This window comes from Rhea americana, unplaced genomic scaffold, assembly GCF_003343005.1.
Source record: "Rhea americana isolate MKP2758 unplaced genomic scaffold, rheAme1 scaffold_144, whole genome shotgun sequence".
Classification (NCBI taxonomy): Eukaryota; Metazoa; Chordata; class Aves; order Rheiformes; family Rheidae; genus Rhea; species Rhea americana.
This window is the reverse complement of record NW_028185528.1, coordinates 1261188-1288595: the sequence shown is the minus strand read 5'-3', so window position 1 is coordinate 1288595 and position 27408 is coordinate 1261188. Positions and strand designations below refer to the sequence as shown.

Sequence of the window (27408 nt, the reverse complement as noted above, 5' to 3'; positions counted from 1 at the left end):
CAAGAATCATTGAACCAACTACAGATTTAARAAGACAGATTTATTCTGCAGGCATTTTAATAGCGAACATCAGGACTCATGCCATCACCTGTCTTGCCTTGCACGTTTGTCTAATGTAGTTATCCTTATTTCCCCATCACCTTGTGGTCTTCCATACTGTAACAGGGAATGGTTCTGAAAACAAAAAGAATATGCATGGCTCAGCATAGCCAAAATGGTAAAATGTTGACCCAAGGTTGGACCACTCCTTTTACCCCCAAAGGACTCTTCAGGTCTAAACAACTAAACACACAAACAAAAMCCCCATATTCTTATTTCACTAGCACGTAAACTAAGTTTGACAGAGCATCAGTACATATGACATTTTTCCTCTTTCAAGAGGCAAATTTTTCCCATTTTGAAATCACAAGGAGCTGTAATATTTATGCACACAAATACATTTAACTGTACGCAGACATCCAAAATATTGAGCAGGAATATCTGTGCTTGAACACATACCATTCTAAACCAACCAAAAATACACATATCCAAGAGTACTATGACTGCATATAAAAAATRGGGGAAAATGTTAAATATCACATACCAAATTCTCTATTGATAGTTGAAATTGTTTAATTTCACGGAGCGTTTCATTATCTCTCTTCACTTCATTTACATATTGAGCCAAGTCCTAGAGCRTCAACAGGAAAAGGGAGAAAAGCTTTTCTGTAACAGGCCACTTTAATGTATTATTTCAGTCTTTGGTAAGGTATTTGCCCTACCTGCACACTTAGTTWTTTTAACTGTCTTTAATGGTCAAGAACTACTAGTAGGTAAGCCTAAATAAAAAGCAAAAGCCCTCTGCACATTCTAAATCATATTTACAACTTTCTTCATATCTTTTCAATCCCAAATTCAGCAACAAAAGATAGGAAAACACGCAATAAACGCTGACTTTTTCTGGATTTGGTTCATGTCTTATTTTCAAGACAAAACATAGAAATRTAATTTATGTAGCACAGAGTCTGAAAGAGCATTCAACAACATCCAACATCTGAGAATAAAGAGCTGATAACGCATACAGAATATATACATAATGCTGCTCAAAAGCAGCATATAGAGTGTAAACATACTATGTGCCTGTGTGTATGTAAGGAGGGAGAGGAGAAGCTGCCACCCAGTAGTAGTATCTTGCTCTTACTGTTGTATAGCAAAGAGAAGATATTACACAGTGTATTTTAAAAGGGGCTCTTAATGGGGTATCTACTGCCTGAAAGCACAGGTTGAGATCATTGCTGTCCCCTTCACCAGCACACACACACTATACACATTTCACTGACGCCTTTAAAATCTTCTGAACATGCTTGAGCAATAGTGACAATTTGCTGGGGCTTCTCTGTTTATGGCTAGAGACTAGGAGTGAGCAGGAGTGGTAATTGGTAAGGTCAGGGATGCCAAGAGCAGCAGTTCAAAAAGGTATTCTGATCTTCACAACTTGTTCTAACAGTATCTTTCAATATGGCCACAAATTTGGAGGGTGGGAAAAGGATACTTTTTCCTAAGATGCTTTTATGAGATCCTACAAGCTGAAATCATTCTACAAGCTTCCCAAATGGATCCAAGTGACATTCACGACAGTCTTAAATGAGCTGGTGTAAAAATTAAGTGATCTCTTTTCTTGCTGCTAAAAGAAAGCAGTCAGTATAATCCTTCCTATGATTTTCTTTCCAGGGCGATAGCAAAAATTACTCCGTTCCACTTTGTTAGAAAAATGAAGTCTTTGGGAAAAGCGGCTAACAGACACACCAGGGGCTTTAGAAACAACATATCTATGCTGCATGGTTACTTCTACTGTGCCAGCAGAGATTATTATAAGATGATACAGTAAACTGGGAGGGAAACAATGCTGGTAGGTAGCTTTTGCAACTGCAGGCACAAGCTTTAATAAGAGTTAGTAATTTCTGTAAATTCCATTTATTTTGCTTTCATTGGCTAGTCATGTCCCCTGTCAGCCACAACATAACCGCCATAGCCTCTTGGGCAAGAGATTTCTTCACCATTCATTAATTTTCAGTCCAACAACAAGAAATAAAAAGAGAAAGGGGACCCAAGAAGAAAGGAGTAAAAGGTATTTAAAGAAAAGAAAAAAGTTATACTAGTCAATTCCAGCAACCAACACGTATGGCTCGCCACTAGGGAACAACACTGTGCCATGCCCACTTCAGGCATCTCTACCYGGGAGCCAAGAAGTTCATTTTTTCTGGACTGGAAGCCTTTTTAACCCCACCAGGTGCAAAAAGGGCACTTAGGCTCATTCCCAGCACCTGCTCTGCATTTTCACAGCAGCAAGGACAGCTGCTCTTTCAGGTCCTGACAGATTTGTTTCCTACAGAATTCTGCTGTCATTATCACAGCAGCTCTCTGCAGTCACTGCACAGTACCAGATGACAAAAAAAAGGAGCCAAAAATCTAATTTGTGAGCTTGTCTGTATTGCAGGMACCCAAGGCAGACAGTGACATAATACAAGATGGCTGTGTGATCCAAAACTAATCCAGCCTGACTTCAGCATCTTCCAGGGACCGTACAGATTGCAACAGTAGAAGATGTGGCCTATGCTGTGTTGGCTTCCTCCTACACTGTGCAGGGGGATACATAATATATTACCTTACACATAAAGCAACACTGCTATTCTATAGAGCATTCATTTGTACCACCTGCAGGTGAGCGTACAGTGACAAGTACTATACCTCAGGAAAGATGCTACTGCTTTCTAGGCCAAAGCCCCAGGAACCATACTAAGAAGTCAAAAGAAAGTCTTGTAAAGAAAGGTAACCGTCTTCATCTCACTGGAAAACCATGGACCTTGATTAGAATTGACTTACAGTAATGGACATATTCTAAATCATGGAGAAATGAAACCAGCATTACTGAAGCACTCCTTTTGCACCTCTTTATGTGAGAGCAAACTGACACCAAAGTAAAGAGAAATGGGACAGCTCCATTTCAGAAACTCTGCAGCTCAGAAACTACTAACCTTGTTCCCAGACACAGGCAAAGCCTTCAACTATATACTTGCCCTGGTGCACACACAAAGCTCACAGTGAACTAGGAAAACTGATCTGTTGTGAACAGAAGTCATTTTCGCCATGAAATATACTAGTGAACTACCATTTTAACTAGCAGTATAGATATAAATAACTGTCACAAATACTTACCTTCATTGCATCTAGTGCCAGTTTTAGATTTGCCTTCTCCACAGAATCAGTAGTATGTTTTACCAGCTCCTGTTGACAGAGTAGTTACAACTTTTCACCCATCAGCTGCCATTTTATAAATTGAAGTTACTATTGCTCACCCACAAAAAAAWTGCCAATTTCACCTTAAAAAGAGAGCACAGCCCAAGAATTCACATTTTCTTCCCTACAGTGACCTATAGTGCCTATAGTTTACTAGGGACTACTGCAAACAGATAATCAACAAGTGTTCAARCATGACTGTGACACAGCCTGAAGACTGATTTTAGCTGTTAATGAAAAATCATTAAAAGCCAGCCTGTCTAGCACTTAAAACTTGCCAATCAGATCTTTACTGTATGTGTGTTGACAGCACAGGTAAACACTTGAGTTCATCTGCACATTACTATACAGCATACAATCCTATTGCAAAGCATGTATTTGTCTGCAGAGAGGAATGAATGCTGGCAATAAAACGTCAGCTGAACTGCACAACTATGTAAAACAAGTCACTGTCTCATTAAGCGTACGATAAAGCTGACTCAGACGTATTTAAATCACATGCGAATGTTGAAAGAATTCTTTTAGCCACTTYCTGTATGGAAAAGTAAAAGAGCTTTTCTGTTTTTCTGACATGGAAAAGCAACTTCTTAGGGAAACAGGTTTTATTTATTTATAAACTGAGAAGATAATTATACATTTCAGCTAATATAACAACTTCTTAAATCCTACAAAATTAAAGAATAAGTATTTGGACTTCACTTTACAACTCTAACAATTTTATTGTATTTTTCCTTTCATCTGTTAAATATTTGTCTGAGTTTACAAACTTACTTTTTTGTAATTCCAGGCATTACAGTATACTGACACATTACATATCCTTTCATAGGATACAGGTTGATTATAAAATTGTGATTCAGATCTCGTAAGTTTTTTTTAAAGTAGCTCTACTACTCATTTCRTTTTTTCCATTGATCAAAATACTGATGACTCACATTTATAGAAATATTTCAAAAAATTTAACATACAGAATGTATATTGCTTTGCTGAGTCAAAATTATGCTTCACATACAAGTAGTAACTCTTTTTAAAATGACATTTTACAAGCATCAGCAGGGTTGACAGTCTAATGTAGTAATATATTTCTTTGCAGCTGAACTAATGAGTCTCCTGGCACAGCTATCAAATTAAATTTATAAGACTCTCCACCCTTATTATAGGACTAACTGTGAAAGCTAACGTTTTGTGGGTTATAATAAGAAGTATTTCAAAATAAATATGACTATCATAATTTATGACAGCAAGGATGCATAYTTAAAAGTGTGCAGTAAGTATTGTTCAGCTTCCTCTTTTGGGGGCGGGTCCACATTTCAAAATACCATAATTAKAGTTTGACTCTGCTAACAATTTTTAAAATACGAAAAATGAAAACGTTCGGATGCTGGGGAAGCAACTGTGGTTTGTTTGTTCTTCCCAGATGTGTTTCAGGTCTGAGGCATGAACTCCACTAAGAAAGCCACACTCGATTGGATATTATTTCATAACAAATCAGCTTCAGATCTATGGAAATATCAATCACCTCCCTTTGATAAAGGCTTTAAACCCTCATTTTAATATTGCACCGATGATAAGCCACCACATTTCTGTTCTCAGACCTCTATAACTTCAAAAACAAAATACCTGGAGCAGTAGGTGATATTTTAGCACTCTCTGCATTGGAACCACTAAGAGATCCCGCAATGTAAACTTCCCATTATTGGCCCTCTTGGAACATTCCTAGTTCAAGGAAAGTTTAAAGTGAAAAAGTCAGAAGATGCAAGTATTCAGAATGATATACATGAAAAGTAAAAACGATATATTGGCCAAGCAATTATATTAAACATAAGATATAGAAATGGAAAAAAATAAGCAATATAGCAACAGCACCTGAGCTAAAAAGACAACYGAGTCTAGTTACTTTTTCTCATGTATTTCAGCAGCACGAGCACGAAATAAATACCATAGGAAAACAATGGAAATTACGTGTTCTATAGAACTAAATCAGGCATTGTCTAAAAGCACAGCAAAGAATGGAAACGTTACAGCTTTCTTCAAAAGGGCAAARGAGAATCTTGAAAACTACAGGTCCATCAGTCTCACTTCAGCTCCTGGAAAAAACTACGAAGCAGGTCTTGTAAGCCATTTCTGGACCAGTGAAGGTGGTGGTGATTGGGAATAGTCAGCASAGATTTGTGATAGGTAAAATCACACCTGACCTACTTGACTGCTTTCTGTGATGAAATGACCAGATCTGTGGGTGAGTGGGGAATGCACACCTTGATTTTTGCAAGGCTTTCAATATAGTCTCTCACAGCACCCTTATATACAGATTGGGATGTGGATCTTTACATCTAGCTGGGCAAAAAAAATGGCTAGATCAACACACTCAAAGAGCAGTGACTAATTGTTCATCAGAGGCACAGAGGAGGAGATGGATAGCACCTGTATCAAGCCTGAAGATACCACCAGACAGGGGGGATGCAGGYGAAACACTTGAGGGCAGGTCCAAGGAGGAACTTCATGAAATCAAAAAAGACAACAGCAAAGTCCTGCACTGGGGACACACTACCCCTTCCTGTAGTACAGCCTGGGGACTGGCTGGCTGAGGAGCAGCTCTGTAGGACAGGACCCAGGGTCTTGGCAGAGAACAAAATCCATGAGACCCTGCAAAGAGAGGTTGTGGGACAGGGTTCACTCAACCTGGAGGTCCCTTCTATTCTGAACCACTCTGCACCTTTAAGGTAGTCTCCTCAGTCAGCACCTATAGCAGCTCCATAGCAAGGCTGCAAGCCATCCGTCCTTTCCAGAGTGGAACAGAGAATGGGGAAGCTTATTGACCTGAAGTAACAACAACGAGGAAACCTAAAATCTACAGAYTGTGTTATAAGATCAGTTCCCATTCTACACATCCATGCCCCCACTAATACCTGCGACCACTATACTGTGCCTCCAGCTGTGCTGGTCCCCTCATTGCCTTCCAATCCCAGAGCCAGAAAAAACATTAAAAAAAGAGTGTCACAGTGCTCTAAAGGGAAGCCTCAGAAAGCATCGTAATTTTGGGGATTGCTCTCGACAAAACAGAGCTTCAATATCAGTATATGTGCAGAAGGACACAATCTGTCCCAAATCACCACACTGGACTAGTTCTGGTCTCAACTGAGACGTCATGACAGAGGGCCTCACTGATACTTACTACCTTAAAATAAATCCTAACACTACTGATATCAGTGGCAAAACTCCATTCACTTCACTGGGACAGAATCTGAGACTCTGCACCTCAAACTCATACATTCATTTGATCATAGGCTCCAAAACATGAAAAAGAGAACACATTCACATGTCARTCTAGCTAGCATTTTGTCATAAGGATTTTGACCTGGATGAAAGCAGGGCATATTTATACATACACGTGTACGCCTATATATGTGTTGTGTATACATATGTATTTGGAAAATATTGATACCTCCAACTTCAACTTAACATCTTCTTTCGTCTTAGAGATGTTGTCTAAGCACGATATCGCTATCTCCACTTGACTGCAGTACTGTCCATAAATGACCAATCTAAATCAAAGCAAGAAAAAAAGAACGAAGAGAATATTTGCATATTTGCTTTAAGAACAATCCTTGATCATGTTTCATAAACAGACTGGTAACACTCTTTCAATTAGAACTGAAAGCCACATATTTCAATGGGCACCAGAAGAACAGGAAAAAGTATTCAGGGAAAATACAGTATTGAGCTACCTTCAAAATGCTTTAAAATCATTGCAATTTGCTTTAATATTCACATGTAYACGTTCTGATAAGGACTCAAGCTACAAAAAGCATAACTGCTGTTTAACAGTACAACAGTTTGTAGTATTTAAAAACACCACAGATTTCAAAGGATGTTACAAATAAATTCTGTAAAATAGGCTTAATAGCAAGGTTAATTACARGTGTCCTTTTTTAAAGAAACTGTAGGTTTTCCAAACTGCTCTTTCTCCAATAGCTTCTTCCAGGTTGTATCTTGTGAGCTGTCAGGTTAAAGTAATTGTCAGTGTACATAAACTCCAGAAATTTTCAACAGCTGTCAAAGAGAAGCAATGCCTCTTGAAAGAGCCTGTTCTTATAATCAGGAGTTTCTTACTCTTATTTGAAGTGCTTCTTTCTGTTAATCCCATTGCAAAGAACTCTGTTTCCTTTCACATTTTCATATATTTCTTGAGATGACTCTTTTTGTATCTCTTTTTCTGGGTTCTACGAGCTTTCTGTTGGGGGAGGGGGAACTTCTTTTTCCTTTACTAAGTCTTTACCATTCATCTTTTCCTTATTCTTTTTTCCCCACTATTGGAGCTAGTGATTTAACAAAATTTACAAATTTTGATTATTTCTAATAATTACATTCTAAGGTGCTAAATTTCCCTCCATCTGTTTCTCTTCTGTATAACAAACAAACTTCAGGTTTCTTCTCAGTTTCCTTTGTTCCCCCTTTAAGCACACATCTCAGAGCTACTTTTGAAAAACACACATTATCCAGAACAACTTCTTGCCCTCTAATTCCCTGCTGCAGCATGAGACAGTCTAATAACCCAGGAAATAACTATGTCCTGTTCTGACATAAAAGCTTAGACAGAGGGCCTCCAAAGGCAAAACTGTTTACTGGCAGCCTGGGACAGCCTCCTCCCTTGAAAACAACTCTCCTGTCTAACATTTTCCAGATGCTGCTGCCCAATTTGTCACAAGCCCATCATTACTGCAACAGTCCTCATTCCCCATCACCCTCAAGCAAGCCCAATTAGCTCCCACAGTTCTTGTCCACTCCAGTCCCAGGAGGAACCTCATTTTTAACCATGATCCAAGAACTACTTCAAGGTAGGTCAGCACTGCAGTCCACGGTGCAACTGTTTCACAGCTAAGCATCACAGGCAGGTCAGTTCATCCACACAGTCCAACAGCTGCTCAGTGTTGGTAGAAGAGAACAGTCTGAAAAGGTGGGTAAAAAACCTGGCAGCTGGCCTACAGGGCAGGGCCTGCTGCCACGGCCACCCTGTTAGGAGCTTCCYGGGCTCTCGCTGCTGGAAGGCGGAGTGTGTACGCATTACCGTCGCACCCTCTACAGCCGCACACAGGAAGGCCCTCGGTCTCTTCTCCCCTCTGCTTTCTCTCAAGTCATCACCTCTTCTGTTTTCTTTTATCTGGAATGGCCTTAAAACACATCCTTCTCTTATTTTACCTCTCTTCCTTTCTTAAAATATTTTACCTGTTAAACAACTCTATTAAATATGTGGGTACATACCATAAAATATCTGGGATAATTTGCATGGAAAAGAATGCAGTGCAAAATAAGCTATTTAGTTTTATTCATAATACAGGTATTACCTGTCTACACAACAATATTGCCAAAACTGGGGACAGGAAAAGGAAAGGCTYATACCGCAATATGTTACTTTTTGACTACCAAATTCAAAACACCAGTCAAACATTAACTTCATAWATACACTGACAATAATTTTATATATATAATTTTATTCTACTTTAGAAATATTCACCAAATAAAATAGGAATAGTGAAATACTTTAACAGACTGTGTAGATTAACACAAAAGAGTAACAAAAGTTTCTATATAAATCTTACCTTTCCTTGTAGTTAATAAAAATCTGATACAGGTTCTGATCATTTTTGTTAACAATGGAATCATTGATATCCTGTGTTAGACTTCTGTGAATTTTCACCAAATCCTTGAAAACAGTAATTGGGGGAGGGAAGAAGGTTTGTTTAAAAAAAAACCAATAATAATAAATGGAGCTACAAAGACTTTGATTTCATGCTAGGCCCATCAATTTCAGTAAGTTAGAAAACAGATCATTTATGAGTAGAACCTAATTTCAAGATTTGCCACATCTTCCATACAGTGAGACAAGAGAAACTGAACTACTAAAGAACTACTTATTAAAGACTAATTTATTCCAGCTTGGAACATTCACTATTAATTCATCTTCATTKTATAATGATAATTTTAAAATGAAGTCAGTCAAGTAAATACTTTAGCGACAAGATAAAGTAATGATTCATGTCCCTGAGCTGTGAAAAATTAGTTTTGTACATTACATTGGTCAATTAGTGATGTTCTAGTGCTAAGTTAACTGCAACCATAATGAGTTTCCCAATACAGCAGGCTGAGAAAAAGGAGTGATTACATCAGCCTTACATCAGTACCCATCAGCATGGGTACTGTCAGAGAAGTACCAAGAAATTAAGTTAGAATAGGATTCACCTCAGTGAATCAGAATAACCGCTCGTAAGCGCTGTACAGTGCTGTACCGCAATGAAAGATACAGGACTTCGTTGAAAAAAGCCACTGAAGATGGTTTAATACAGGAAATGATATATTACAAAAATAATATTTAACATTCAGTAGTGAATTAGGTGAAGGCGTTTCACTTCACACAAATAAAAAGTAAGAATATACATAAGGTCAGTTATCACATCCCAGCTGCAAGAACAAAAATTTCTTAAAACAGATCAAATTCAGTTGCTAACAACTGTATGACCACATCCTCAGAATTTTAAGTTGCAGTATATACAGACATTATTACAGAAATGCTTCCAAATTAATATATTATAGGAGCATGTTTTCAAGAGCGCACAGAGACTCAACTAAACAATTGCCAAACAATAGCTGAGTGTTATGGGAATAGAATCTTTTCCGAGCTTTTGTCTCCAATGAAAACACTTGCATCAGTTTAGTTTAAAACATTAAGCATCATTAAAAAATAATAAAAGCTTCAGTACTTCAGTATCAGTTATGTTACATCCATCTCTCTTTCCCTCTATATGCCTGTGTTTGTATATATGCATGTCTCAATACATATACACACACATATGTATTTTTGCATGCACCTATGGACATGCATGCATAGACACAGACACACATAGAGCCATATATGTCCTAGGACTGAACTTCAAATTCTGATCTATGAGCCCTCATGAAATGCATTATTTTTAGGCTGGTGAGCTGGGGTTTTTTCTTAGCAATAAAGCACTTCTTAATATCAGCAGGTAATTTTGTCYAGCAGACATCTGTCAATCTACATACAGAATATAATATCACTATACAGTGCCCATGCTTCACCACAACTCCTTGAAAGAGGCAAACCCATCCTGTTATAAAAGACAGCTACATTTGCTCTCCACATCCCAGTTTGCTGCATATCTTTGTGTAAGTTATTTTTAGTTTAAAATGAGCTTCCACTGCCCTCCAGCCTTCCTGCTGAGTAACTGCCGCAGAGCCAAGGTCTGAGCAGACAAAATCTTTGCACATATTTTTGGCCAAGGCAAGCGCTACATTTCTTTTGATGTTTTTGGAAGCCTACGAAAGGTTATAGAGTCAGAAATAAGCACCCGCTTGTAACAGAAGACTACTGAATGCTGACAATAGAAAGCAAAGTAAAACATCCTAAATATATAGCAATTGAGTACATCCTGCTCATTTCAAAAGAACAATTTTTGTTCTCTTTATTTCTCTTATCTGATGCCCTAACACTTTTTTAATGAGTCRACTGACCTCTTACTTTGTGTGAAACACAGACCCCCGTGTAGTGTTTCACATTGGCTGGCTTTAGGTCTTTAAATGCACATAAGTCAGCATGCCCAGGCACACTGAGTTTTGGAAAGAAACTTTATTTACAATGAGTAAGAAACACTAATGTAGGATAGAATGTAAAATTGTTTTGGAAAGCAAAAGGATCTCTAAAGACAGTCAACAAACTAAGATTTATAATTAGGTTATAGGTATCTGTGCGAGTATTTCGGACTAAAATTCAAAGAGGAAATTGCAGCAAAGGAGATTTCGATGGTCAAGGTGAAAGAAGGACAAATAYGACAAGACATCAGGTATCATCCTGTAATCTATTATTTTAATCCAGCTGTCTTAATTTAGTTTCAGTCAGATTGGTGCTAGCAGAGTAACTAAAAGCTAACCCCAAGCAGAGGATCTGGCTCTGGGTATTCAGAAAGAGACTCAAATCTGTCCCTACGCATCGAGTTCCCAAAGCCTTGTSCACAGAGAGGCCCATAATGGCACAGGGTCCCTGTGGAGCTCACCCGTGGGGCCAGCCCCATGCCCACCTCCCTGGAGGCAGGCACTCTGGTCATCCTCAGAGTCCCTGCCTTCTGCCTGCCTCTGGAAACCCTGGAAGGAAGCATGCAAGGGTTGGCACGAACACTGCTCCAGGCTCCCACCTCTGACAGCCTGATGGGGCAAAGGAGGCTGCTCTGTGCTTCCATTGCCTAACGGCACCAAATAAATAAAGGTAATACGCGAAATTCTGACACTTCGTGCGGCCTTGACAGGCTACGAGATCTGCCCAAGAAATGGTCTTTTACAGCCTATAAAGGTTCTGTAGGTTGAACTGCTCCACAAGCCACACTTGTAATGGGGTAAAATAATAATTACAGAAAAATTAACAGATTTTATTTAAATAGAAGTTCTCCTAGATAGAGCTTTAGCAGAAAACCTTTTATGAAATAAGTTATCTTAACTTTAGAATACCTTCAATTATGACATATACAGCCTAGATATCAGGATTTGAACAGTATCTATAGATTTCCTACTAAAAGTACCACTCAACATTGAGGCAACTTAACAGTCACTAAAATACTGCCATATTTTAAAAAAACAATCCAACTTCTACAAACTAGCTACCTAATGAGTCAAAGATACTCCAGTTTATAAGCACTCATTTCCTGCCTAGCAGTATTTCTCTTATCCTATTTTTCAAACAGGAAAAATTTAAAAAAAAAGACAGAAATATTATGCAAGTCGTTTTTCATTAAGCACCCTAATACCTACACAAATGCTTTGTGAGAAATTGTGCACCTTATTTCAAATAATCAGTTTGTGCAATAGCATCTGACACAAAAACGGTACCTGGGTATGAACCTTACAACTTTTCACTAAATATGCAATTACTTACAGGAATATTGATGAAAACAGTATCAAACTCTGACGCTGACAAAAACCTTTTCAATGGCACCATGAAAAACTGCCAGGAAAAAAAAAATACATTTACTGTGTCATTATATTTTCTAGATCRTAAATAATAAAATATATAAATAACAACTCTAAGTGAATAGTATCTTACTTTCTCTATTGATTCCAGTGTTTCAGTATATTTCTCTTCAGTTTGCTTTATTTCAGCAAGACAACAGCTTCTTATGTCATTTTCAGTACACTTCTGCAATTACAATGAAGTCAAGTTTAAGTCGTTATTAGGTACATAATGGATAACAAATGTATTTATTTGTTTAAAATCAAGCAATTAGGACAATAACTGCTTCCTGAAATTTTTGTTTTTTGMATACTGCAGCTTCCAAAGACAGTAGCAATTACCAAGTTTTTTTTTTATTGTCCAATTAGCTGATGACTGTATGAGTTTTACCAAAATTCAGCATTAACAGAATATTATGAGCAGTTAATGTTTAGGTATAAAAATCTTAACTCTCTAAACATACTTTTGAAGCTGAAGTATAAAGTCACATTCAATTTAGATCCAGATTAGGAAATCTTATTTAAAACACTGAGCAGTTAATAATTCCATTAAACTTAATGGGACTAACTCCTGTAAGTAACTTTGCATTGCCATAAATATTGGATTCAATCTAATCCCTATCCTTATTTACAGTTTTTCCTCTGAGTTCACAAGGGGYGCTTTATCTTAGGACACAACATGAAGCTGTCTTGAATCAGGAAATGTAAGGACCTCTTGAAGATCAGCCCTTGCACATATTTTCAATAAAGTGCTTAAACTTTAGATCATTTTGGCTTTTAGTTATATCTTATCTTTTCCTTTGTGAGCTCAAACTAGTCTTCAAACTAACTGCAGTATTTGCATCAATATAAAAGTTTTTTATATCCGATAGAAGTTGAAWTTCAATTGTAACATTTTTGCTTTTGTTGAGCACCAACTCATAAGTCATGCGAATGAAATCCAAGGATTGGCCTTAACAGAATTTACTTCTTTGTGTTCATCTAACACAAACAGATCATTTCCATAGGCACTTTTGGCAATAATTACTAATGTAACAGTTTTCTRTCTATACCACAAACTTCTGGAATTTGAGTATGACAAAAGGAGAGAGGAAAAAGAGAGAAATAACGCGTAAGTAAGTGAAAAAAACTGTCTTTGAATCACTGTCACTGGCAGAATAGTTAGCAGAATAGTTTACTTTGCAAGATAATGACAACAAATCAAGAACGAAGGAGATTTAAACAAAAGATTGGTCAGCTAATAGAGACTTTGMAAAGTGCTGGGTTCTGTTAAAAACCTGCTTGAAGACTGTTCTGTACTAACGTTTTCACATGCAGTGAAATCTTGCATAGCATTCAAATGAAAGAACTGCACAGACTGTCATATTAGCATGCAGTGTTTTCATGAATCTGAAGAGTAAATTATCACAAACTAGAAATAATTACCACATTTGAGAAACCTGTCAGAGCAAAGCAACTGTAATGTCTTCATTCATTTCATGATGTGGAAGAAATATTTTGCTTTAATATGTTTACATTTTCCATCTACTTTCTGTAACAATCCATCTGAAGTATCTAGGCTTAAGATGCAACTAAAATTAGATTGTGAAAGTTCCGATTTCTATATTAATCATTTGCTAGAAATATGGATATGCGAGAGTGACATTTAAAACGGGAAAGAATCAGAAAAGGTTTGCACACTACGAACTGTCAAAGATAACCAACTTCTACTGTGGAAAACACACCTACATCTACTATATGCAACCCAAAATGTATTGTGTTTTGAGTTTCAGCATAAGCTTAAAAAAAGGACCAAAGAAAAGATCAGAGTAAAAATTTCCTATGATTCAAGTACTTATCTAATAATTCCTACATGTGACTTGATTGTATTCAAAACAATATCTAGTCTTTCAACTGGCTTTCACTGAGGCCCAAAATGCAGAGATTAAACCAAATTAAGCAAAATGTGCAAAACTAGCACAAGTTCCTCCTTATCTCTGCCATGATTTATATGTATTATCTGCAAGATTTTGCATTAGCAAAACAGTCTGGAAAGTAGTATTATGTTACTCTAAAACTAACTTATTATGATATAAAATAAAACAAGGCAATAATCTTCCCAAGGAAATAGTCCTTTCAATAGACAGTGGTAATTTTGAGGAATTAGTTAAAACAGAGAACACAAACCATGTTAGGTATCTTTTATACTTCTTTTCAAAAGGATACACAAGAAGGAAAAAAAAGAACAAGATCTTTAGACTGTCCCATTTAAATTAACTATATTACTAAGAAGTAATTTGTAAAAGCAGAGGCGAATTTCTAACTTAGGACAACATGAGACATAATATAAAAGGTGAAGAAAACAATCTTAATCATCTTAAAAAAACGTGTACTATCATGGCCAAATACCAACATTTTCCAGATTATAAAACACCTATCTCCGAGGAAGGGCAGACAAGTACATTATTAGAAGAGGCTTCCCCTGATTAGCAAGTAAAGGTCTATATTTTTCTAAGAAAGTTTTGAAAACTGACCATAGTGCCTTTATATGGTACAGTAAGCACCATACTGTATCTCAGCAAGACCAGTCTAATGATCAACAAAAGACTACAGGGTTAAATAAGGAATGAAAAGATTACTGGTTGTCATTTCCAGAACAGTTGTTCTAATTACAGCCAAAATAGCATTTTTAAAAAATTATTATGATATAATAATATTTTTAAGTAGGATACTTGGAAGTAAGCAGTAATAGCATTTTAATAGCTCTTAGTTAACTAGTAAATCTTGATTTTTACAATTGATTGAAACTTAGCAAAATATGTGATTATTTTATTTCAGTTAAAAAGTATATTTCTTCCAAAAAAACCTGCCATAGTGTTTGACCCTTTGCCAAGAGAGACTATGTCAAGTCTTACATCGGAGATAGTACACTGCACATGTGACAGCTCTACATACAACTGAACATAAGCTAAGTTTCAGCAAAACTAGCCATAAGAGATAATTTCATGAAAATTAAACATCAAAAAATATAACTGCAATTGTCAAAAAATAACAAGGAATTAGAAATCGTACAGGTTGCTGTGCTGCTTCATCTTTCATTAGGTCTTCATATACCTCCCCACCTTCATCTTCTCCATAGACACAGTCATATAACTCTTCATCTTCATCTACACCAGTTTCACTGAAAGATAAAAGGAAAAAAATGAAATTATATAAAAAAAATTCAGCACAGGTGAACTACCATGTCAGCTCTGCAAGGAAGCACTCCTCACAGGGAAAGATTGATACAATAAACGGACAGATTAACAGATCTGTCTTAGGCAATAACCTATTAAGATCTTCGATTTTCTTACCTAACCACATTTAAAGTATGATTGTATGAAATCAACACAACACTGAAGACTAAACAGATTTAAAACTATACAAGAATTAAACTAGGGTATCAACAGAGAAGCAGGGCATCAAAATAAGCTGGTCAGGATGTCTTTGTCAAATGGTACTGTTTGACCACTCTTTCCTTTGTCCCTTCTCCCATCACATCAAACAGAGACGTGTGCTACCTCATTTGCTGGGTGYCCCACTACACAAGGATGCAAGACAYCAATACAGTATCCTTCACATCTATAGAAAAAATTACCTCCAGCAAGCTTCAAGTACTCAAACTTCAAGAGACCTTTCAAACTTGGAAAAAAAAAATACAGTTTGAAAACAGACTCTTCACAAGAAATGTTTGATAGGTTTTAGTTATAATGCACAAACATCCTCCAGGCACCTATCACTGAACTCCTATCACTCAGCCTACAGAAATACCTCAGCATAAATTGATGTTCAAGCCTACCGTAAGCTAGCGCAGCTTCATTACAGCCAGTCCTGTTGGAATTTTGCCTACTTTGCACTAGACATGTACCATGCCCACAAGCTCTCTTGCACCCAAATTTCTTAGGGTATGTGTACCAAGAAACCGAGATACTGATAATAGTCTGGCCCAATTAACACAGAGGTATGACCAGATGAGCAAATAATTTTGAGGTTTTTACTTTTGGAAGACAACACTGAAGCTCATTTAGAGTGAAAAACACAGTGAGGATCTGTCTGCTGATACACAAGTCTAGATTTAGGAGGGACACCCATTTATGTAAGGTGGCTTGTGTCTGAAGAACAACACAACAGAAGCTCTGCTGACAGAAACCGATGATTTCAAAGACACCAACAGTGAGAATCAGTATCAACACAGCTGCCACATGGACTACTTTGAAAATCCAGACAAAAATCACTATCTATGGTTAAGAATATATACACAAACCAAGTGAATTTCTTGTTTCTCACTAAATATGTATCACAAATGTTTTCATACAGGATATCTGAAGGATAAAGTAGTAAAGCATTTTAAGGTTCAAAAGATGGAATGACAAAGAAAAATATCTTTAGGATTCGACAGATAAATATTATCAGCTTAAAGATATTACACACACTTTTTCCTTTTCCAAAAGATAGCCACGGCCCAGAAGAAAGTATACATCTACAGCTCAGGTGCGATAAGCAAATCTAGCATTTCAGTTTACACTAGTGATGAAGGTGTGCTAGTGCTCAACATGAAATGCTAGGAACTATTTCAGATGCAGCACATGCATACTCCATTTTAGCACCTCTTTTCTGGGGAATAAAATCTAGGAAAAAGGTAAAGCAAGGATAGAAACATTTAATTACTTCAGCTCTACCTAATGGAAAGACTCATTCTAAACTCTTTAGACAACATCTAGGCTCAGAGACAATTAGACTAATTATTTTAGTCAAATACACTTCACTAATTAAGAGAACAGAAACTCAAAAATGTAGGTCACTTGCATCATTCTCCAGCACTTTCCTTTCTTATGAACAGAGTACTACTTGAATTGCTTCTTATACAATTAAGAAAGCATTTGAGTATCAAATATCAGTAGATATTATTTGTTACTTGATGCAAAAGAGAAACTATTAATCTCAATTTCTTTGCCATGACTTATTGACCTCCTGCTTTTCCCCCTCTCCCCTGACTTTGTCTCCCAATTCTGAACTTGTATGCCCTTCAAAAAGACTTTTAGGAAGAGTACTTTTAGATCCTGCTAATACCACAAACATTAACAGAGTTTACCACAGCTGGTTTTCACATATCTATTTCTACTCTCTTTGGACTTACAGTTTAGTATTGCTCTAAATCAACTCTGGAGAATTGCATATTTTAACAATATATTACATAATATACACTACATAATATAGACAGAGTTTATTTGCAAAAGTATCACATTCATATTTCCCATGAGATTCAGTCATGCTAAAGCCAGAAAATCCTTCCTCCTTCTACCCCCAGCAATCAGGCAAAAAATGCAGCAGGATGAGGAAACACAAAGATAGAGATCCAGAGAAGCCACCTCTGCCCACGCCTCTCTCCAGATGTAGATCAGGAGCAACCTGGGCACAAAGGCGAGGAGGAATCTAGGAGATCAGGACATTCACTTCCAGTCCATCCATGTCTCAGGCTCGGAGTCCACAGCACCTACCTTCTGCATTTTCAGTTACACAGAGCAAAAAGCAGCTATGAGGCAGTCAGTCAGCTGCAGGGGATGAGGAGTTTTGCAGAGAAGGCAATAGACTTGGCAATGTCAAACATCATGGGGGTTTTGCCGTTTTTAACGGCACAGTAAGGAAATGGAACCACATTGCAAAGAGCAGCTACTTCATGGCACCCCAGCAAGCCATGTACAACATGGTCAAAAGGCCACAGCCAAGAGACAGTGGGATGGGAGTTCAACAAACTAAGGGCTGGTGAACAAGAAGCTTTAAGACAAGGAGCTTTGAAACTAGCAGCTCAGATCTTCACTCTCATCCAACACAATCCCTAACACGTCATGAGAGATCTTAACCATAGGAAACAAGAGCGGTTTTTTTTCTACCACTGAACTGAGTCGTTTATGCCAGACACATTTACCTCACTAATCACCTAAATAAGACTGCAGTCTACCACATGATACTAGGCAGTATGTTAATGTCTGTCTATCTCACTTGTGTCCAAAAGCCAATGCGCAATAACTAATAAACCTGCAAACACTTTCCCAGAGGCRTAAATGCACTCATCAGAAGAGCTTTATTGACTTTAGGGAAACTACTCAACTCACTTGAATTGTGATTCAAACACTTATTTTCTTTGCAAGATCAAGATAATTTCCTTACCTGATATTGTAATTCTATCAAAGCATTCTGACAGGTCAGACAGGTTATTCAGAGATGCATTCATGATTTATCTTGCTATCAACACCCCTTTTGAAAATACATTTCTTTACCAATTATTCAGATTTCATAATTACTTCTTTCTGACCAGTATAATTACTAACCAAATCTTTTTTAAAATCCAACAAAAATCCCTTTCCCATTAAAGCTGTGCACAGAATAACATCACATAAATAGCAGCATGCAACCGAAAGTCAGAACTTTTCATATAAAGATTTACAACATACTCTATTAGATCAGGGAGAGCTTTGTAGATATCTTCATCATCAACGCTTTCTTCTGTAGGGAAGGGCCTATAGAAATAAAAATAGCATAAATTATATTATACTGGTCTAGTCCCATAAGGGTTTTTTTAGTCGTAAAATGTTAACATTAAGAAACATTAATCTACGTGAGGGTGTTTATGCCACCCTCTTTCTCTGAAAAACAGTATGTAAGTATTCATACTTGAATTTATAATTTTATATTTAACATATTAAAACCCTATTGAATGGGGCTGTTATAAGGTCACCAATAATATACAGCACTGACAGATTTTCAACCGAGTGTTAAATAGTTGCTAGTCCTACAGTGAAATATGAATTTTTAGCACTAGACATAAATTCCTAGCCAATCCTGTAATGTATGTTTTAAAAACATCAACCATTCATATATGATGTAGGACTACAGAAATAAACCACTCAAAAATTGAAAAACAAAGTTAAAGTACACAATTTTTCACCTTTTCTTACAGGCCATGACCGCAGTTCATGAGGGTGGCGGATTTTTCATTTGTCTGTTTAAAACAGGAGTCTCATAAACCTGGCGATTTTCCTGATTTTCAGAAGGGAGACAGATGAGAAAGCCTATTCCTCTCCACACAGACTAGTGTTGCAGCAGCCTGACATACAGCTCATGTCTCAAAATTATTCCGAGCTCCGTTATACTAAACTATTTATTTGTTCACCCTGTGTTGAAATACCAGAAGACCTCTCATACTTCAGTAAGTATACCAGAAATAGAAAATGCCCTACTGAACTCCTTGGAGCTCAAAGTCCACAGCTTTGGTTCGCTGTCTATCAGGGCAACATTGTTTGCAACCAGTGAAATGCTTACTGGAGAACACTGGCTGTCAGGACACTGTATCTCTTCACTCCCTTCTTCCCTACATTCAGGCATGTTTTCTTAACTAGGTGCAAAATATTTAAGGGGCTTGTAATGGAAATTTCCCCAGCCTCTTGGGCAGTCTATGACAACATGCTCCAGCTGAAAAGTTCCCTGGACGCAATTATTAATCAGCTTGTGAGCAGGTCAGAACACCAAACAGAAGATGAGGGGAAGGGTTCTTAGAGCACTTGTTTCAGATATACTATTATTCCCAGCTTCTAGAAAAAAGGGCTATATTTCTACTATAACATCATCTGTCAAAGGCCTCAGCATTTACATGAGATACAGCTTCACAGGTGAATTCACTTGGTTTCCTGCATCATCCGTTTCCAGATAAACTGGGAGAAAGATTTCTACTTCACTTTTGTCAAATCATCTAACCTCCTGTTAAAAGCTCTGTGACKCCCTATAGTGCTTCTAATGGTTTTTCCAAGGAGCACTGTGCAAGAAGAATTATTCCCACAGACCTCTAGGGCTACAACATACCTTATTCCTGTGCCTATTGCTATAGGAGTGCGAGAAAGTTTTGAGAGTGTTTCTATGACCTGCAGAAAAAGAAGGAAAAAGAAAACATTTAGCTGTAGAACAGAAACAATAAAACTCCACTTTTTGCTCTCTAGTGTTCACTTATCAGTAAGACTGTTTTACAAACACCATAGACTGACACAGAATCTGGCCGTGCCAAATATGAGTGTACTGAGGATCCATGGATTGCCACCCAGTATCTGGTCTTCAGTGCACCAAGAAAGAAAGGAGAGAAAAGAAAGGAAAGGAAAATCTCTTATTTACAAGTTTTAGCAAAAATAAATAACATTTAGAAACCCAATCACTTAATAGTTTTAACCCGGATATCCAATTTTCAATTGGACATGGATACAACCATGTCCTGATTTTATCTTGAACACTGCTCCAGAGGTTCTCTTTCAGCTGGAAAAACCGGAGACAGTCATTAATGCTTTTCCAAACATAGGCCAGAAGAGGGAGCCAAGTGACAAGTCAGCAGAAAGCCACCTTGTCAGGACTCACCCACAGGGAGAGGTAATCCCCTAGGCAAACAGGAAAAGCAACAACACATCTGAGCCCGTAAGCTTGGTTTATTTTTAGAAGATGGCTGCATTCTGGGAGATTTCTTTCTAAGAAAAGATTGTTCAGAAATGCTCACGGTGACCCCGTAAGAGAAAGAACGCTGTGGAGGGAAGGGAGGGATATGTGGGCATAGACAGGGAACTGTTTCGCTGTCAGCTGCGAGACCGGTTTGTTCTCTGCCCAGCGTGCCCTCTTCGCCACGTGGATGATTTCTCTCATTTTGAATGCTGTCAGATTGTCAAGCCCCATTTGCTAGAGAAAGGAAAAGAGCCAAAATGACAAGCAGTGTTAACTTCCACACTACTCATGACAAAGTTACTGAGCTTTGCAGACGTCAGAGGTTGGTTCTTACAACTTAAATCCATATTAAACAGAAGCTAAATATCCAAAGAAGGTTTKTATTAGTAGCATTAAATTTTAGGTATGCCACAATTCTACATTCCTTGAACATTTTGGAACAGTCTCTACAATTAAAATTATTTTTTAAGTTTTAATTACAAGACTACCCGATCATAAAATGCACAACATTAGAAGTACATGATACATGATATATTTACAAAGGAAAACAACAARCAAAAATAAGTAAAAACTGTGCAGAACAATCACCAACTATGGAGCTTTAACTGAAGTTAAAGAGCCTCCAAAACAAGTCAGGTTTCACTTGGGGATAAGCAAATTTCAAAATAAAAGCAGCTATACTATTCCTGTGAACAGGACGWTTTGGGTTCATCTAAGTTACTGCAAAAAATAATGTCACAAAATAATGTCAAAAAAGTAAATTTTTTTTTRACTCACAGAAAAGGCAAAGAAAAATAAACATGCTATGAACTTACTCAAAGTCACAGGCAAATKAATTCCTCCATAAACAGAAACATTGCAACGCAGACTAGATAAAAAATTTTATATTGTTAATATAGTTAACTGAATAGACAATAAAGTTAATTAATTGCATTAGTCAAAAGGTGAAAAAGGAAAAGATTTCTTTAAAGAAATCTTGTTAATTTGAAACCAAGTGATTTCTGATTTATGCACTTTTGCAACCTGTAAGATCCTCCCCACGCAGAACTGTGCAAAAACAGCAAGACACATGAAACCAGATACTATGGGAAGTGAACTGAAAATTCAATAGCAGCAGAATGATATGTCCTGACAGATGGGAAGGTATTGATTAGCAAAACTACAGGGAAAGAGTTTTAATGATTATCAAAAAAGAAAAAAAGAAAAAAAAAAGAAGTTAAATATCCCTTTCACATTTTAACATATCTCAGCACATAGAAGATTTTAGGGAGTTAACTTTAGCAAACGGTGTTCCCAAAATGTCCTGCCAAATTACATGCTATAGCAAGAATTGGAAATTAACAGGCAGGGGAGAAATTCCTTCAGGAACTGATGCAAACCCTTCATTTTTAAAAATCATATTGAAAAGGCCAGACAAGTGTTTACAAGGGCATACATACAAGGATGGGGCAAGAGAAAGGAATTACAAGACCAGAGAAAACCCAAGACGGTGACTATGAGTTGGGTGCCCTGGAGTAACTGTGCTGAGGACTCAGAAAGGACGACTAATCATTTTCACCACTCTCGGAAGGAAGGGAGAGGGCCCAGCGTTGCACGAAGAGCCTGCTAACGTGCTAGGGAGCCAGCAGGCAGACTCCTATCAAATGCAGAATATTCGATAATCCAAGAGAGAGAAAAATGCTTATCTCAGCACAGCAGCTGAGGGTATTTCAGCAGAGACAACGTGCTCCTGAGAAGTACCCAGGAAGCACATCAACACTGGCATCGCAAAGAGTAAATAACGGGCACAGATTGCTATTCTTTTCCTTCAGTAATTATGAACTGAATACCCTTAATCACCCCCAATATATTTAAGATTAAAATATCTAAGTAAAAAATAGACATAATTTCTACAAAATAGAAGTTTGTCCATTGACTGCTGCCTGTAATGCTAAGAAGTCTGAGCAAATGTCAAGAATATTTATAAAAATAAGCATATGTGAAACTATTATTGCTGGTCAACAGACTTAGCCTAGCTCACATACAGATGTGTACACACACATCACGTAGCACATCATRTATGTGTGTGTAAATTTATTTGCTCTGACATGTAGTGGGGCAAGGAAAGATTCTCCTCTTCTTCCACATGAAGTTTCCTTTTTTTTCTCCTTCTGWTCCACTGCAGAAAGAGTTCTTGAGTTTTTAACTCTGTGGCAGGCTAGACTCATAAAGTATTAGATAGATACGGGCTGGGTTAGCAGAAAAACAAGCAGCATTTCATTAGAAGCTCATAAAAATCCCCAGCAAAACATCTGGTTTTCAACAAACTGGCAAAGACAGACAGACACAGGAGTGTCTTTCTGAATACCTCAGGTTTGAAGTCTTATACAGCTGGTGTGAGGGAAGCTATGTATAATGTAATTCCAAACTCCAGAATTACAGTATACCATAAATATAATGAATGCCTGTAACACTCAAATTAATGTTTTTCATGTGCTATTTTTGCCTTACTCTCTTATTTTCAGAGGAACTTTAACCTGTTTAACCCATTTAATGCTAAGCGATTGCACAATTCTCTCCCGCAGCAAGCATTTGAACGCTTCATTCGGTCAGCCCCTCCTGTACTTTTTACTGAGGTAAACTGGATCTTAGCTCTGGGTCCAAAATTAGCAGTCTTTGAAGCATGACTTCTTTTTAAATGCTTGCCCRAAGTCCAGAACAAGGCTTCCACGGCTGGGAGTGCTCTGTAATAAACAGCTGCACAAAGTGCCCTAGYGCCTTTGCATGCATACTGCTGCTACCTGAAATAGGAAGTGAGAAATACAGAGTATGTATTTATGTTCTAGCTAGCTGCGATAAGTTTAAAAAAAATAAAATTCTGAAACCTCCAGCAACAACTAATCCTAGTCAAGCCGGAGAAGCACAACAACTCTATGCGTCTCCTACCCTGAACCAGGGATTGGAGCTGTTAGCAAGAGACTCGCAGGCACACGGAAAGGAAACCCAGCCTGCATCTCCCTCAGCCTAGTTCCTTCACACCAACTCTGGCAGTCAGAGGTTAAGCAGCTCTTTAGAAGCTGCATCAAGCCCCGCTCACTTCAAGACAACAGCAACATCCAAGTTTGTTTCTCAGTACATAACCAGCTTATGCAAAATACGGCATGATACTCAGGGCTCGGGCCCTGCAGGAGGAAGGGCATGGAGGAGGGCCCCGCGGCAAGGAGCCGCGCTCCTCGCCCCTGCCACTGCCACAGGCACCTGCTCGCACCAACCTTCTTCTTCCCACTTCATGAGTTACTCCAACAGCAGCTTTTTTTTGGCTTGGGATTTATTATTGTTTCACTTGACTCGCTGTTGTCAATCAGCCTCTCCAGTTTATGTAAGCGCTTCCACATCCCTTGCCGAAGTACTATTTTGTAATTTCCTGCAACAGCGCTCTGCAGTAAACCAAGTCAGTACTCCTGTACATACTTACAGCAGCGGTACACTAGAGGGACTATTTTACTACTTTTTACAGTAGTGGAGAGAGTCGCTTTATCAAGTATTTTGGTGGAGGTTACTTTATTTTGTCTACTCAGTGTAGGATTTTTAAAGTACTTCTCCACTTTTGGAAGAACCCAAAATAAACATCTTGCAACTCACTATCTCCCCAAACAGGCAGCATTTTCTCACTATAGACAGTTCTCTTCAGCACATACTTATTTCTGGTGTCTAGCTAAACAGAAACATGAAGTTATCAGGAAATGCTGGTGGCAACAGTTTCAAAGTATGCTGATACTGATGAGAAAGAACACTCATTTGTGTTAAGTCTTCAAAGCTGCAAAGTTTCCAAATATGCACTTAAATCAGGGTAAATTTTTCTAAGACACAGCAAAAGTCACCAAGAATTCACAAGCTTATAAAGTCTTTTTTCAAAATCTGGGCATCTAGTTTAATATCCAAGAGTTGTGTTCTATTGAAAACTGAGCTTTATTTGCACCCTCAAAGTGAATTTGTTTAGCAAATATGTGTATAAACAGAAGTAAAGCAGCTATGTTTAACAGTGAAGAATATTTCCAATACCAACCCACATGTTGACATGCTACTTTTTGAAACAGGCACGTAGGTTTCTTCCAAAACAGGTCTTTTCTTACTTGATAAATTTTGGAAAAAAAAACTTTAACGACACAGCAAAAAAATCAATCCTTACCAAACAGTTGGTAAGCTCTTTGTCTATAGTCTGTCTCCATTCCAGTCTCTGGGTTAGAAGAGCAACCTTAAACACTCTCACTCCTTTTGAGAAAATTTTAGATCTCTGTAATTGCAGGTCTGAAATATGCTCCCTGTCAACTGACTTTGAAATAAGCTTTTTGGTTGGCTGACTTCCAGTTACATAAAAGTATAGTAGGATACACATAGGATATAAAAATAATACCCATTTTGCATGCACTTGAGGAACATAACTGCTCTCAAACTAAAGTCTACAAATGGATGAGTTTGATGCCCAGGTAACACTGGCTGAGGCAACACCATCTCAGAAGAAAGCACAAAACTGCTATTTGTTTCCTCACAGAAGCAGTTTGTTACTCAGTTAGAATGATGTTTTTCTGCTCATGCTTGACAAAATCTTAGTATCCTTCACTTTTGTATGCAATATCAGCATAACTGCTAACCCTTGCCATTTCAAGAATCAATTCCTTAAAAGGCTAAGTCTAAAGAACATTCAGATTTCCACTGGCATAAATTGCATTTGTTTAACACAAGATACATTATACAAGAAAAATATTACCCTATAAAATAAGTAGGCTTCAAATATTTTAATTACTTATTAATATTCAGAGTATGTTCAAATTTCTGTGCTTTTTTGTGATGTTACTGATGACGACAAGGCAGGTATAACATGTTAGGTTTAATGGTATGAGAATTTCCCCAAAAAATTCTTCAGAGATGCAAATAAAGAAGATTGAAAGGTACAGATTCTTAAGCTGCATGTATGTGTGTGTGTGTATATATAAAATTATAGATTTCATACATCTGTCCAGAACAGGGAGCGTGTACATGTGTGTACACACACACAGAGCTCTGGACAGATGTATGAAGGACAAAGTTAAAGTAAGCAGAAATCCAGCATTCTAAGAGAAGACAGACACATACATTCTGAATCACTGGCTTAAAACCCTTACCAAGACAATTTCCAAGTGTCTCATATTCAAGATACTTCAAAGACAGTACAGCCACTCAGGCTCACATGCAAAGGGGCTTTTCACGAGACTGTTTTCACTCATATATAGGATTGGAGAGAGCAAGAAGAAAAAAAGATAAATCTTCCCATTTTGCATATCTTCCACTYAGAGATAACAAGAAACTTCTATACATATTTTCAACTGATTCATATTTTTAAAAAAAAGTAATGGTTATCATTTGCTACTCAGASGAAAATACCACACTTTCTTTGGCACAAAAGGTGGGGGAGGATGGATTATTTATCACAATCCATCATTAACTTTTGGATGAAAAGACCTCCAGAAACTATTGCATTTGAAACTAACTTACCTGACAGATGTGAAAAAGGACATTTAGCCAGACAACTCTGGAGTGATTACACCACTGCTGACGTAAAGAACGCATTAGTCCAAGCAAAGGTTGCTATTAAGTTATATGGAACATTTTCTCCATCTCCTTTGTTCTAATATTGTAAGTACTAGTATTCTACACTGGTTCAGGTTAGTTTTTAATCAAACCACAAGCATCTGGGGAAGGAGAAAGGATGAGGGCTTTCTAAAAAAAGGCAGAATGAAAGAAAACCCATTTAAAAGGAGGAAAAAATGCCTAAAAGCAAATCTTCAGTTTCACATAACAGAACTTCTATCAGGCCCTCAAAAAATAAATGTGAAATTTCAAACACCAACTACATAAATATACTTCTACTAAGTACAGCTGTGGCATGCATCAATGTGTCAAAGTCATACAGACACAAACACACGGAAGGCAGCTTAGAGACTTGGTACCCTCACCAACATTTAATTAGAAACACGATCATCAGCAAACTCCAGCATGTAGAAGTACAATACCCTAGTTTTGATTACACAAAGCTCCACATATACCTTAAAATTATTTCTCAACTCATTCAAACACTGAAATGTAAGCTTTAGGTACAGAGCACTGATAGCTGCAATACAAAGGAAGACTTTCTCAAACTCATGAATTTACTTTCCACATGGGTAATCACCAGCTGTGGGATGCTGCCCCTTTCCTCACTAGCTTCATCTTCAGCTACCCTGATTCTGGAGTCCCTAATGGTCCACATCCATTCTTCCAGTTCCACTAAACTGCATCTCTTCTCTGTTGTCTTCTCTCAAAATATATCTGAGGAATAATCTGTTTTTCTTTCCCTACTCTTTTGGGAAAGGGCAGCACATTTGAGCCATGTCTTCACAGGTGAAGCAGCAGTAAAGTCTTTCTTCAGACTAAAACAAAAACGAACAAAAAAAAGAAAGCAAACAAACAAAAACCAAACATGTTTCCCTCTCAGCTCCTCAGTCTTGTCTCCCCCTGTTTGTAGATGAACTAACTGCAGAGATGCAAACTACAGGGATTTCAAAGGCCTGGGGAATCAACAACTATAATAAAGATGCAAGACTCTCTCAAAGTCCTTCAGAAAGCAGAGTTGGG

At 37.6% G+C, this 27408-nt stretch overlaps 1 protein-coding gene across 1 annotated transcript in view; it reads right to left on the bottom strand.

The window, feature by feature from the left end:
• Positions 1-27408, bottom strand: part of VAV3 (vav guanine nucleotide exchange factor 3) — a 169471-nt gene that overhangs the window by 86282 nt on the left and 55781 nt on the right. Inside the window, exons 3-13 of the mRNA XM_085299070.1 lie at positions 20161-20219; positions 18756-18821; positions 15337-15445; positions 12380-12472; positions 12212-12280; positions 8871-8974; positions 6716-6815; positions 4894-4989; positions 3196-3264; positions 584-670; positions 89-174 (exon numbers count right to left, since the gene is read on the bottom strand). Of these exons, the coding sequence (XP_085155196.1) occupies positions 89-174; positions 584-670; positions 3196-3264; positions 4894-4989; positions 6716-6815; positions 8871-8974; positions 12212-12280; positions 12380-12472; positions 15337-15445; positions 18756-18821; positions 20161-20219 (938 nt within the window). The remainder of the gene's footprint in view (positions 1-88; positions 175-583; positions 671-3195; positions 3265-4893; positions 4990-6715; positions 6816-8870; positions 8975-12211; positions 12281-12379; positions 12473-15336; positions 15446-18755; positions 18822-20160; positions 20220-27408) is intronic.